The sequence below is a fragment of the Myxine glutinosa genome, chromosome 14 (assembly GCF_964187855.1).
Source record: "Myxine glutinosa chromosome 14, kmMyxGlut1.1, whole genome shotgun sequence".
NCBI classification, from domain to species: Eukaryota; Metazoa; Chordata; class Myxini; order Myxiniformes; family Myxinidae; genus Myxine; species Myxine glutinosa.
Genome location: NC_136274.1, coordinates 40971419 through 40986418, shown reverse-complemented (window position 1 = coordinate 40986418; position 15000 = coordinate 40971419). Strand labels below are relative to the sequence as shown.

Below are 15000 nucleotides of genomic sequence, written 5' to 3'. Positions count from 1 at the left end.
CTCGATGGACCCTGGTCTCAACACGCATTATAATCTTCCAATTACAATCGCCCTCCCAATCTCCCACTGTTGGCATTCCAGGAGCTCTGTCTCCATGGTTACTCAAGTTGTGTTTTGATAAGACTTCAGCAGCATTTTGAAAACGCCTTGTTCAATTTCGACTGACAAGTTTAATGTTTGCTCGAGTGATGGCATTTGGTTGCAAGTGTTCAGGATCACTCACTGATTTTTAGCCATTTTTTTAAATCTCACCTGGAACGAAGTTCAGGGGAGCTTATGCGATGGCGCGTTGAAACGTCTTCTCCGAAACCGCTGATGGGATTGTGACCAAACTTGGCACAAATGATATTTGTTGTGTTGTGACTAAAGTTTATTCAAGGCATTAGAAAAATCTGGGTCGAAGGGGGGTCTGCCGGGGGTCAAAGGGTTTGTGGGTTTGACCCCCCAAAATAGGAATTTGCTTTTTCCTCTGAAACTACACACACTATTTCGATGAAACTTCACCAAAACCTTCACCACCCATGATGTACCAAAGTTTGTTCACGGCATTTAAAAAAATCTGTCCCTTTTGGGGTCTACGGGGGTGTTGCCCCCCAAAATAGATATTTGCTTTCTTCTCAGAAACGACACACGTAATTTCAATGAAACTTCACCACAGCCTTCATCACCCATGATGTACCAATGTTTGTTCCTGGCATTTGAAAAATTGGGGTCTGAGGAGGTATACTGGGTTGGGGGAGGGGGGGGGGTGGTTCCCCCCAAAATAGGTATTTTTTTGTTTGTTTGTTTAAAGTCTTATGATTATGTTAGTATGATTCTACATGCGCCCTGTCTTCCATCAACCATTGAAATTGGTTTAAAATACCTTTAGTCAGTGCAGTATACTGTTTATTCTACCAGGTGAGCACCAGGGGTATTGCCCCGATGTTTTAGACTTGACACACCATTTGAACCCAATTATCTAACAACCAAATTGTCTCTTGTGAATGACAGCTGTTTTGATGTTCCACTTCACAAAAAACTTGCTACATCCTTTCCACAGCATGCGGCACCATCTGGCCGCCATCTTGATTTTACCAGCTATGTTGTCACTTCCTCTATAACCTGCTCAGGCAGATGATATCGATGCACAAAATTCAGCACAGCACTTGGGAATGTGGGCCAGGATGGGAAGCAGTATTAAGCAGGAATTGAATGGCAAAAGCCTGTATGTGAGGACGGATATGGTTGTTGCAGGAAGTGAATATGTCATTGCTCTTCCTGCAGTTATAAAGTGATGCAGCTGTGCTGGAAAGATGACCCATGCAGTAGACCTTCATTTGAGCAGATTTCTGTCCTAATGCAACAGCCTCAGCACATGGGAGGCCACACGGTGAGCTCTACTGTCACTCACTATATATACAGCATGAATATAAGGTCGACATTTACATACACAAAGCAGATTCGATGACACACATGCTCCACATACCTTAACAAATATTCGTTTTAACTGGGATTATGCAATAATAAATTAACCTCTTATTTTTAGCATGACAAAGCATACTGAGTGTAACTTACTCTGCGAAATATATAAGATCGGAAACACACGCACAAACGAAAATAAACTGGAACGGCACTTGATAGAGCGCACACCTCCGACAGGCAGAACAGTTTGCGTCTTGCATCCCACTGATAGGCCGGTCTGGATTCGGACCTGAAATAAAATCTAATCGGCATGTCCTTGTCACACACCCAACTCATCCACCACGTTTTTGTCATAATCTGTCCACACCTTTTAAAAATTCCACAAATCTCAGACTCTTACGATGTCTCTCCAAAAACCCCGACTGGAAAACCCTCCCATCCACTTTCTCAACAATCCTTTCCAAGAAGTTCTGTCGCTCAATCTTTTGGGTCTCACCATCTGCCATGATCTTTCCTGGGAAAACCACATTTCCAAGCTGGCCTCCAAAGCCAGTCGCCGACTGGGCATCCTCCGTCGTGCGAAGTCCTTCCTTGGCACACCTGAACTCCTCACCACATACAAGGCTTTCATCCGCAGCTCAATGTAGTACTGCTCTCCCCTCTGGGCCGGTGCTCCTGCCTCACACCTAGCTCGTCTTCACGCTGTTGAAACCAAAGCTTTCAGAATCATTGGAATCTCCCGCGATGACGCTATCTCCGAGGGCCTTTCACTTAATCACCGCAGGCAGGTAGGTGGTCTTTCTGTCTTCTACCGACTCCTCTCCGGCCTTGCTCCCCCAGCTCTGTCTGTGCAAAGTCCCCCAAATATTCCTACAGGTACACAAGATCTGCCAGCAACCCTCTTATGGTAAAACTGCCAAAATCTAGGCTCTCTGCTCACCTTCACTCATTCATTCCCCTTTTCTTCCGCCTCTGGAACAAACTCCCCCAGTCCCTTCAATCCCACTCCTCCCTCCAGGTCTTTAAAACAGCTGTTCACCACCATCTCTTATCTTCCCCCATCCAAAACCTTGATCTTTTCTACCCCTGCTAATTTTTACCCCAGATACACTTATTTGAAATTCCAACTTCTTTCCTGGAAGTCCTTGCAGTGTCCATATGTTTTATACCTCTCCCACCTCCCCCCAAGCCCTCTCCATCCCACAGTTCTCTCGATGTCCTTGCTCTCAAATGTTGTGTTTGTGTCCTTCCCCCTCTCCCCCCATCTTGTCTACCGCTCCCCTTATTTTGTGTTTTGTGTGTCAGTTTGACTTTTTGTGTGATTAATGTTTGCTCTTTCACGAGCCTCGATCTTGTATACAAAATAAAAAATAAAAATAAAAAATCTTGTTTTATATATCAAAAAGCCTGTTGTTGGTTTAACGTAAGGTGGCTGGCTTAAGATCCTTGGATCTTGAGTTTGATCCCCTGCCGCGCCGTTGAATTAACACCAGCCGGGTCAACTGAGCTTCTGATCCGTCTGAGATTGGCAAAAGGAGTACCAGCTAGGTGGTAATGAGCCATTGCATCAGTGGTGCAGCTGCACCCCCAGAAAATAAAGGAGCCAAACAGTCAGATGTGCATAGAAATAAATAAATAAACATGCTATATGTTCTTTTTGGCCCGATCTCTCAATGGTGAAAAATCACTTTAAAATTATATTATCTGGCTTCAAATCTTCACTAAAATCGAACCATTTTCTCCTCGTCACACACCCAACTTGCCTAAAAAATTTCGTCCGAATCCGTCCACAACTTTTTGAGATATCCTGCTCACAGGGAAACAGACAGACAGGTGGTAATAATATTTAAAAAAAATAACCACCTTTAGAGGCCATTTTTCCCCGCAAAGCGGGGGTTGGCCTTTTTCGGGGACCGTGGTTGTTGTTGTTTTTTTGGTCCCCTTTTTGAAGCAATGTTTTACGGCCGGATGCCCTTCCTGCCGCCAACCCTTTTTGCCGCCTTTTACGACAAGCAGGGAATTACCAGTGAACTGGTACTCAATTAGCCGACCTCGGAAGGATGACAGGCTGAGTCAACCCCCCTGGTGTTAATTCAGCGATCGACCGGGATTCGAACCCAGGATCCTAGGATCCTAAGCTGGCACCCTAGCCGCTAGCCCAACACCAGGTAATGAAAGATTTTTTTTTACATCGAGGAGTTATGGAGATGTAAATAAATGAAGGCTTAAGTTTATCGGTTCGTACAGGAGTGGCTCCAAAGGAGTGACGATAATTACTCCTTTGACATCCTCAATCCAGATACAGATGTTGCTTTCCGTTCGAGGAATGCCTTGTTTTGGCGTCTTCTTCCAGAACCAAACAGTCGTCTCGTTGCCATTGTAAACCAGATTCAGTGAGTACTCCACAAAGAGCTTTTCACTTTTTCTCTCCAGTAAAGGGAAGATGGCCACGTGCTGAAGCTGTTGATTGGCCAACCCAAAATTGACGTGAATGATACGATTTCAGGAGAAGTGGCTGGAAAAGTTTTTTTCATCATTCATTCATTCATTCATCATTCATTCATTCATGCTTGCATCTAAGGCAATGGTTCCCAACCTGTGGTACGCGTACCACTAGTGGTACGCGAGGGCCTTCCAGGTGTTTCGCGACTCAACCTTTAAAAAAAATGATTTGGCCTGATAATTTTTTTATTTCTGATTTCTGATATATTTCATGATTTCCGATGTGCTGTGAGCAAAGTTATGCCCCGCATCGACCAGCTGGTGGAGAAGAAACAGATGCAGCCCTCGCATTAAATTGAAATAAGCCTGATATCTTATCGAATTGAGTTTTTCTGGAACCAGGTGGTACGCGGATTGAGTTTTTCTGGAACCAGGTGGTACGCGGCGACGGTACGGGACCTCCAAGTAGTACTCGATCAGAAAACGGTTGGGAAACGATGATCTAAGGGGTACTGGAAAAAGCATTCAACTTACAGAATTGCTTCCATGATGGGAACGTTTTCCTTTTTTTAAAAGTGGAACAATTGCAGTTAAGCATTTTCCCTCTGTGGCTATCTGCCATGATGAATCCATAATTTCCACTACCCCTTAGTTATGAAACCATAACGAAGTTTACTTTACCACTTCTAATACTCGCATGGAAGACGCAAAGCAAATACATGATGACGCCATCGAGCACCGAAGCTATGAAATGAAACTCTCAAAACAAAGGGGATCATTTGAATCGCATGAATATGGATGGGGAAAGCTGCATTCAAAGCAAAGCCTAATGGACACCTGTAATGGTCTGATGTCAGGAGGCTTAGATGTGCTGATTGGTGAGTGATGTAGTCAGCTGCTCGGGTGCAAAAGTCTAGTTTCCCCTGGAATCTAGTACAATCAACTTGTCAAACCTGGCTTCATTGCTATGCGATTTATGAAATTTGTCTTCCGAGTACACCCACTCCGTATGGGGTTGGCAGGAAGAGTCATGTTATTATCATCTCTGGGGTATAGATTACAGTAGATCTAGGCTCGAGCCTCAAGATGGCAGGAAGAGTCATGTTATTATCATCTCTGGGGTATATAGATTACAGTAGATCTAGGTTCGAGCCTCAAGATGGCAGGAAGTCATGTTATTATCCTCTCTGGGGTATATAGATTACAGTAGATCTAGGCTCGAGCCTCAAGATGGCAGGAAGAGTCATGTTATTATCATCTCTGGGGTATATAGATTACAGTAGATCTAGGCTCGAGCCTCAAGATGGCAGGGTCATGTTATTATCATCTCTGGGGTATATAGATTACAGTAGATCTAGGCTCGAGCCTCAAGATGGCAGGAAGAGTCATGTTATTATCATCTCTGGGGTATATAGATTACAGTAGATCTTGGCTCGAGCCTCAAGATGGCAGGAAGAGTCATGTTATTATCATCTCGGGTATATAGATTACAGTAGATCTAGGCTCGAGCCTCAAGATGGCAGGAAGAGTTATGTTATTATCAATTCTCGGGTATATAGATTACAGTAGATCTTGGCTCGAGCCTCAATATTTATTGACAATTATGACAATTATGCTCGCCAAGTGGTTTAAGCATTCGAGCAAGCACTCCATTCAAAACCGTTGATAAGGAATGGCTGGCTTAGCAAGCGCTAGCGAACTGCGTGGTAACTGAACACACCACGGGTTGCCTCCCTTTCAGTTTAGTGTTAAACAGCAGGAGCGACTGTTTCAACAAAAGATAATCATACCTGCTTGTAGTTTATAATTTTGGGGTGCCCCCACAAAACGCCATGATAAGCTATGTATACACGTTAACATGGCGTTTGTCCAAAGAGGAAAAACCCCTTGGGAAGGAGGCAAATTAAGTCGCTACAACCTCCATTGTGTGACCCTCAGTCCTCCTGTCAAGTTTAGTTGAGATTGGATAAGCAACGACCTAATGTATCGCGGTCAGACAGACAGACAGACAGACACCAAATTGAGTATTTTAGTATGATTGGGTATTCGTCTTAACGAGTATATTGCATGCCATCTCAGGTTGTAACCTATGCCACCTGTTTATTTTTATTTTGTAAACTTTTGCATTAAACACCTTAACAAGAAGCCTCTGTGATATTCTTAAGCCTAAATGTTGTTCCATCCAAAGGCAGTAATTGTTGAGCGATTCCTTTTGCATTTTGGACTACTTCTAGGTGTACATGAACATGGCAAGGATGGAACCACAATGACCTGGATGGAGCAAGTCCCCAAGCTGTTAGGCCGACCAAGACACATTTTAATGGCTCTAGGCAGACACGACGAGTCCTGGGCCTTCACGGGACCTCGCCTGCCAAGAGTACATGTTGTGGCACCGCTCGTCACATGGTTGTAAGACATGTTAGGTCAATGATGCCTCTGTAACACCTACATAATGCAGTATTACTCCAACTTCAAGCTGACTGTACACATCCCAAACTGCTGGACATGAACTGTTAGGTTATTATCTAGTTGTAGCTGGTTGTAGCTGGTTATAGCTAGTTGTAGCTAGTTGTAGCTGGTTGTAGATAGTTGTAGCTAGTTGTAGCTGGTTGTAACCAGCTGTAGCTGGTTGTAGATAGTTGTAGCTAGTTGTAGCTGGTTGTAACTAGTTGTAGCTGGTTATAGCTAGTTGTAGCTGGTTGTAGCTAGTTGTAGCTGGTTGTAGCTGGTTGTAACTAGTTGTAGCTGGTTGTAGCTGGTTGTAACTAGCTGTAGCTGGTTGTAACTAGTTGTAACTAGTTGTAGCTAGTTGTAGCTGGTTGTAACCAGCTGTAGCTGGTTGTAGATGGTTGTAGCTGGTTGTAGCTAGTTGTAGCTGGTTGTATCTAGTTGTAGCTGGTTGTAGCTGGTTGTAACTAGTTGTAGCTAGTTGTAGCTAGTTGTAGCTAGTTGTAACTAGTTGTAACTAGTTGTAGCTAGTTGTAGCTGGTTGTAGCTGGTTGTAACCAGTTGTAGCTAGTTGTAGCTGGTTGTAGCTAGTTGTAGCTAGTTGTAGCTGGTTGTAGCTGGTTGTAACTAGCTGTAGCTGGTTGTAGCTAGTTGTAGCTGATTGTAACTAGTTGTAGCTAGTTGTGGTTGGTTGTAGCTGGTTGTAGCAAGTTGTAGCAATGATTATAATTTGACGAAGTTGAAATGTGGGTTTGATGGTTTTGTATGAGCATGTTCAATCGCTGTCTTGTTTAGTAAGCATAATCAATTCCCATTAGTTCATGTGTTTTGTATGTTTCACCTTGATATTTACATATTCTGCAGCGTAATGTTTTCAAATTAACAATACTTTGACAAATATCCTTTTAACTTGTACTGTATATGGAAAAATGATGTATGCATAATGGTGACATGACAGACACACTCGATTAACTCAGGAATATTCAACTTATTGAAGACATTGTCCTTATTGACCTTCATCGTCTGCATCAATGACATAAACATCAAATGCCATTTGTTTGGAATATGGAAAATAAATGGAATTTTTTTTAAATCAGTAATCACACTTTAGATTATGATATCTAATTACTATTTATTGTTAGAGTAATCTGTAGGCTGTGTACGGTTAATGGTTATAATCACTTTAGTGTTCGTGCATTACACCCTATTAATCAGTGAGCCATGTAGTTATTTAGGAGCTAAATATCCACAGTTAAACTCCCAAACGGAGGCGCCATGCGATTAATCCATGAGTAGTGTTGTGATTTTTTTTTAGTTTTTCTTTTTTAATCAATCTAACCGCTCTATGGTGTCAACACTTGCGCATGGTTTTATGGGGATTTTGATTATGTTGGAGGTCGAGTTGGGGGCACAAGAAGTGAAAAGGGGAGTAAAAATGGAGATAACCAGACCAGCACGCTTAACAGGACTGTAACGGTTCAGCGCTATTCTTAATGCTAATCTTATCACTTGTCAGGAACACAGAAAGCACTGGAGAGTGGAGAAAAGTGTAATGTGTGTGGAGGTGTTCCTTCCTGCAAGGTCTGGTGATGCCCAAGTGCAGGCCCAGCTTCAGACTCCACTCCTGGTCCAGTGTCGCCCTTGGGTCTTTGCACCTATGGCGAGGCTCTCCGCAACTATCTGTCTATGGCGATATGGCACTGGCAAAGCATCCGGACACTGCTGCGCATGGATCTCTCTCTCTATTGCTCTCCCGGACTGTCTGTCCTGTGCCGATGGCTGTGCTGCTCGCTCTTTGTTGGTCCAGGGCTGTGTGTGAGGTGTGAGGTGCGCGGGTGTGGTCTCTGGCTGTCCTGGGCTGATTGTGGTCCGTGACTGTCTTGATGGCTATCCCTGGCTGACTGTCTTTGGGGACGTTGCTGCCTTTTATAGGATGCGTATCAGCCCCCCCCCCCCCCAAACCCCAACTCCGCTGCTCAGGTGTCGTGCATGCATTCTTGAAACAACTCGGTAGCATAAACGTAGCAGCCATTTGTAAAAGCTATGTTCACGAGGGTGGAAATAGCACATATGGAAAATGCCATGTTGAGGTCAATGAGATGTTGTTGAGAGGACAATGGAGGTGATTTAGAATTCACACGGATGGGAGATGGGGAGGAGAGACAAACACAACAGTGAGGACGACAGAGAAGCTAACGAGACATCCAATTCTGGTCAATGCTAATTGGGGTTTACAAACACTTATGCTAACACTCCTTAAGGTGTAAATGATGCATAATTAACCCTTAAGTCATTTTCGTAACAATATATACAATACATTATATTGTCTGCCTGGCTCGAGAGCACCGTTGTGGTTCCCAAACATTTACCACGTGCAATGTCAGCAGTCATCATATAAATATCACAAGGCCCAATCACGTCTTTCATTCATAAGTGGAGGGTGTTTTGATCTATGTTATCTTTTGACGTCTCACCAATAAGCGATAAAACCAGTTTGGTGGCTGATGGGGGCATGTAGCATTGGGAATCGTATTGGGATTCCTGCAGACATTCACAAATAGCGCAAGTTCTACTTGTGAATGTCTGTAGCTGTGGAGGAACCTAGGTAGGGTTTGAAACAGCAAATGACTTATCTTGTGTAGCTTTTCTAGTTTACTTGTTTGTTTTTTACGTGTACAAGATCGAGGCTCGTGTAAGAGCTAACATTAATCACAAAAAGACAAACTGACACATAAAACATATGATAAAGGGAGGAGGCATGAGAAGGTGGAGGGGGAGGGAGAGGTATAAAACACATGGACACTGCTAGAACTTCCAGGAAAGAAGTCTGTATTTCATAAAAGTGGATCTGGGGTAAATTAGCGGGGGTAGAAAAGATCAAGGTTTTGGATGGGGGAAGATAAGAGATGGTGGTGAACAGCTGTTTGAAAGACCCGGAGGGAGGAGTGGGATTGAAGAGAGCAAGGGAGTTTGTTCCATAGGCGGGAAACAGAGGTATGAAAGAGTGAAGGTGAGCAGAGAGCCTACATTTTGGCAGTTTCACCATAAGAGGGTTGCTGGCAAAGAGTGCTTCATTTATAGAGCAAGTTATAGATTTTATGCAGCTTTCTTTGTCTGGAAGGTCATCAGGGTTATTAAAATGCTTCCCACTTTAAGCAAAGTTATAAGATGGCAAAACGTTCCACCAGGTATGACCCAATATCAAATTTTGAGTTTAAAAATCTTTGGTAATGACACCTGCGAGTCTGCGACCCCAAGTCCTCTGGGGCATGAACCAACGGTCAAATCCAAAATATTGTTACATATTTCATGCATACTCCAATATTGATTGCATATACAAAGTTTCCTTAAATTTTTTTTATAATGTGCAAAAATTATAGCCGACTGCTCTCGCACCTTCTTGCCATGTGGTGATCTTAACTACCAAGATTAGTGAATATCTGCAGAAATGTTTCGGAGGAGATAGCGTGAGCGACAAACAGACGGATGGAACCCATTACAATATCCCTCCATTTCGAACCTGGTGACGCCAGAGGTAACACTCCTCAATATGGCTGGAGTGTGAAGGCTTTAATTGAAGCTCACCGAATGGCGGCTCGGGAAAACTTAATAATATAATAATAATAATACATTTATTTTATATAGCGCTTTTCAAGAAGCCCAAAGACGCTTTGACAGAGTACAAAAAACAAGTGTAAAAAGACAAAAATCAATAGGTAAATAATCAAAGCAAAAGGAAGGAGAAGGAGAAGAGATAGTCAGGGGTTAAATGCTGTGGGTTAAATGTTGAATGCTGTGTTGAACAGGTGGGTCTTGAGTGATGTTTTGAATGTGGTGAGTGAGGAGGAGTCTCTGATGGTGTGAGGTAGTGAGTTCCAGAGGGTCGGAGCAGCGATGGAGAAGGCCCTGTCCCCCCAGGATCAGGAATTTGGTCCGGATGGGGGGGGGGGTCAAGAGGTTGGTACCAGCAGAGCGGAGGTTGCGGGTGGGAGTGTGTCTGGAAAGGAGGTCAGCCAGGTAGGATGGGGCCAGGTTATGGAGGGCTTTGTAGGTCAAGAGTAGGATTTTGTACTGGATTATCTGGGGGATGGGGAGCCAGTGAAGCTTGTAAAGGACGGGGGTGATGTGGTCACGGGTCCGGGAATGGGTGAGTAGACGGGCAGCGGAGTTCTGAATGTATTGGAGTTTATTGGTGATTATTGAGGGTGAACCATAGAGGAGGCTGTTGCAGTAGTCCAGACGGGAGGTGATGAAGGCGTGGATGAGGGTTTCTGCAGCCGTGGAGGAGAGGGATGGACGGAGACGGGCGATGTTTTTCAGGTGAAAGAAGGCTGTCTTTGTGATGTGTTTAGTGTATTTGTCGAAGGAGAGGGTTTGGTCAAAGATGATGCCAAGATTCCTGATGTGAGGGGAGGTGGATACTGGGAAACCGTCGATGTTGAGGGCAAAGTTATGGGTGGACTTGGTGAGCGTTTTTGGGCCAATGATGATTATTTCAGATTTATCACAGTTAAGCTTGAGGAAGTTGATTTGAAGCCAGGATTTTATTTCAGTGATGCAGTTTGTCAGGATAGAGTGGGTGGCGGTGGAGATGGACTTGGTGGAGATGAAAAGCTGGATGTCATCGGCGAAGCAGTGGAATTGGAGACCATTACGGCGGATTAAGTGACTGAGGGGGGACAGGTAAAGGATGAAGAGGAGGGGGCCAAGAACTGAACCTTGGGGGACACCTTGGGGGAGGGGAGCAGTGGGGGATTTGCAGTTATTGATGGAGATGAACTGGCGTCTGTCAGAGAGGTATGATTTGATCCAAGAGAGGGCAGTGCCGGTAATGTTAAATGCCGGTAAATTAATGATCATCAATTTGCTTGAACAGGCCGAGAACCTGACTCACGCGTGCAAGGATAAGCAATCAATCCCAGAAACCACAGGGAAAAAAGAAATAACAATGTTTTCATAAAAATGTGTACAACAAATGAGGGAAGGTAAGCATGGAAAACAACAACAGTTACCCAGATAAATGTGGAGGAATAGGACGTCGTGATCAGAAAGTAAGTAGCGCTTATAAACAACAAAGATCTCGTTCTTATTGAACTTAACTTGTCCTTAACAACACAGATTCTCTCAAGAGGTAGTCGGACACACATCACGAGAAAGGTGATTAGAAGATGCGGGCAGGATAACATAAATGAAATGGGTGGTTCAGGCCTGGTTGAGCTGAGCGAGGTGGCCTCGCCTAGAATCGATGGGATGAACAGGCTTTAGTTTTCGCACACATCATATGCTGCGCAGTGTGTCCCTGGCCAGTCCGGGTAAACTCGTTGGTGTTTGTATCACCGCACTCTTGCGACTGCTTTCCTCCTACTAGGATGGAGGGTCTGGGCTGGTCTGAAGAGCCTCTGTGATGCGCGGTTAAGGTGTTCTGGTGAGGGGTTCTGTGGTAATTCTGAGAGAAACAGCACACGTTCTTCTCTCACTGGATTCCCAGCTCAAACTCTCACACGGACCTCACCTGAGAGCTTCCCAGCTCTCAACTGAATTTTCTCCTCAGGAACCGAGTCAAAACTGTCCCTCGTGCGACGTCATGAAGATCACTCATTGGTTTCCCGGCTCTAGCACACTGTCGATTGTCCTATTCAAAAGAGGAAGGGTAGCCTTAGGCTCGAAGGCCATTGGTTGCAAGGCCGGTGGGGAGAAGGGAAATTATGTTAACCGAGTATTGCGCTGCAATACATGTCCCCTACCGGCAGTCTGTCATCCGGAAAACTGTTGGGGAAATTACCCAGGGTTATTTACCCACAGGTCCTGAATCGTTCCCAATTGCTAATTACCTCAGGACGAGCTCACCTGTGATTCGCACTCGGGACTTCGATTTATACACCTTGCAGACAGGTCAGCAGAAGCACGAGAAAACAAGTTGTTGATAAAGAACCTTTCGAGTCGCTAAATATCAGTAATTTATGATATTTTCCGGGTCACGATCAATGATCGATGTGCATATATATATGTTGCTCGGCTTGGCTCCGTCCCTCCCGAACGCGCTGTGTCGCGCTTTTGACGTTCGCAGACGAGACTGAGGGCGCGCGGTGCGGCTTGAGGAGAACTCTAGAACAAACGAGATATCCATTTTTATTTTTTTTCGTTCAATTAACGATATCTGCCAAACCACGTGCCCTATCGCAAATTACAAAAGGTCATTTTAGTAGATTGACATGCTGAACAGATGTGTGAAGTTTCCCCTCGATTGGATCAAAAATGAGGGAGGGGCTCGGTTTTAAAGGTTCATGCTTAAAAACGTCATAGCTCTGAAACCATGTGATGCATGACGTCATGTTCGCTGACTTTTCTGTTCGTCATGGGTATGCGATTCTGCCTACAAAGTTTGGCCTCGATCTCTTCAGCAGCTGCAGAGAAAAAGGGGTTTTCGTGTTTTCACGAAAAACAATATGGCGGCCGAACCACGTGACCTGTGACGTCATAATTACCATTAAAATATTCTACAGACCGAGTCCCCCCTACGGTGAAAATTTTATCTCAATCGGTCCAATTATTGTAGAGAAAATCTTTTTTTAAAGGAAATTAAAACTTAAAATGGCACTGAGTTAAGGATCATCAGAATTATCAGAAATCCCAAAGTTCAAAGTGCCATAACTTTGTCAAAAATGATCGAAACGTCGTGAAGTTCGAACTTGATCTGTAACTTATCATGAGGTAACCATGTACCAAGTTTGAAATCATTAGCGTTAAGCGTTTAGAAAAAAAGTCCGGAAAACTGTTCTTTGCGTGACGGACTGACGGACTGACAGACTGACAGACTGACGGACTGACGGACTGATGGACGGACTGACAGACTGACAGACTGATGGACTGACGGACTGACAGATGGAGGGGACAGCGTGCAAACCTATAGTCCCCTCCGGTGTACACCGACCGGTAGGGGACTAATAAATGAGAAATAAAGCACATTTATCAGTGAAGGGGATGGAGGGGAGACAAGGCCCTGCTTAAAACAGTCTTGGTAGATCTAAAACATGCTATTCGGATATAACTATTGAGGTAATTAACCCAAAAGATTCCATTTTCATATATATATATATATACATTTTATTAACTCGAATAGCTTTGAGGCCTGTTTAGTTAGGCCCGTGCTGTCTTTCTCTCTCACACAGGTTTATTTCAACTCAAATTCGATATATCATTTCATTTTTAACAGTCGCTAACATAGTTTTAGACTCGGTTGAAAAAAACCGGGAAGAGAATCCCATGAAAGTTTCCGTTGATAGAACGAAATGAATTCTCAAAGGCCTGTAAAATAAAGCCCATTCATTGTCACTCTCACGATTTTATATCGAATTCACCATCTGATTTCATTTTTATCGATGGTTTTAGACTCGGTATCAGAAATAATTGAGAACATTCACACACACACGGGAAAATGCAGAGATATATATTTTTAAATCGCGCCATGATGATAAACGAAAATACACCGCCTAAAATAACAGTCGGGGAAAATGTTGACATATATTAAAAATTCGCTTTTTCTTTTCCGTTAAGATATATTTATTTTCCGTTTGATGACAGTCGTCACAGAAACGTCAACAATGATGCCGACATATATTTCTTCATTCTTATTTCATTCAACATTATTATCCGGAAGTAAAGGTTCATGTGTTCATTTCACGTGTGAAAAAACAAACTCCATTTCACGTGTGCATGGACGTGTAATTCACATTTGTAAAATATATAAATTAACAGACGGGAAATTGCTGAGAGATATTTCTTCGTTTTTATTAGTCCCCTACCGGTGCACACCGGAGGGGGCTATAGGTTTGCACGCTGTCCCTCCGTCCGTCAGTCCGTCAGTCCGTCAGTCCGTCACGCAAAGAACAGTTTTCCGGACTTTTTTTTCTAAACTCTTAATGCTAATGATTTCAAACTTGGCACATGGTTTCCTCGTGATAAGTTACAGATCAAGTTCGAACTTCACGACGTTTCGATCATTTTTGACAAAGTTATGGCACTTTGAACTTTGGGAATTCTGATAATTCTGATGATCCTTAACTCAGTGCCATTTTAAGTTTTAATTTCCTTTAAAAACCAATTTCTCTGCAATAATAGGACCGATTGAGATCAAATTTTCCCCATAGGAGGGACTCGGTCTGTAGAATATTTTAATAGTAATTATGACGCCACAGGTCACGTGGTTCGGCTGCCATATTGTTTTTCGTGAAAACACGAAAACCCCTTTTTCTCTGCAACGGCTGAACAGATCGAGGCCAAACTTTGCAGGCAGAATCGCATGCCCATGACGAACAAAAACGTCATTTAGCATGACGTCATGCATCACATGGTTTCAGAGTTATGACGTTTTTAAGCATGAACCTTTAAAACCGAGCTCCTCCCTCATTTGTGATCCAATCGAGGGGAAACTTCACAGGTCTGTTCAGCATGTCAATCTACTTAAATGTCCTTTTGGAATTTGCGATAGGGCACGTGGTTTGGCAGATATCGTTAATTAAACGAAAATATCAAAAAATGGACATCTCTTGTTTATTCTCGAGTTCTCCTCAAGCCGCACCGCGCGCCCTCAGCCTCGTCTCGCGAACGTCAAAAGCGCGACACAGCGCGTTCGGGAGGGGCAGAGGCAAGCCGAGCAACATATATATTATACACATCGATCATTGATCGTGACCTGGAAAATATAAT

At 43.7% G+C, this 15000-nt stretch overlaps 1 protein-coding gene across 1 annotated transcript in view; it reads left to right on the top strand.

Moving 5' to 3' along the window:
- LOC137439652 (mast/stem cell growth factor receptor kita-like) overlaps nucleotides 1-6648 on the top strand; it is a 103219-nt gene extending 96571 nt beyond the window's left edge. Inside the window, exons 16-17 of the mRNA XM_068135615.2 lie at nucleotides 1267-1372; nucleotides 6081-6648. Of these exons, the coding sequence (XP_067991716.2) occupies nucleotides 1267-1372; nucleotides 6081-6116 (142 nt within the window). The 3' untranslated portion in view covers nucleotides 6117-6648. The remainder of the gene's footprint in view (nucleotides 1-1266; nucleotides 1373-6080) is intronic.
- The last annotated feature ends 8352 nt before the right edge of the window (nucleotides 6649-15000 follow it).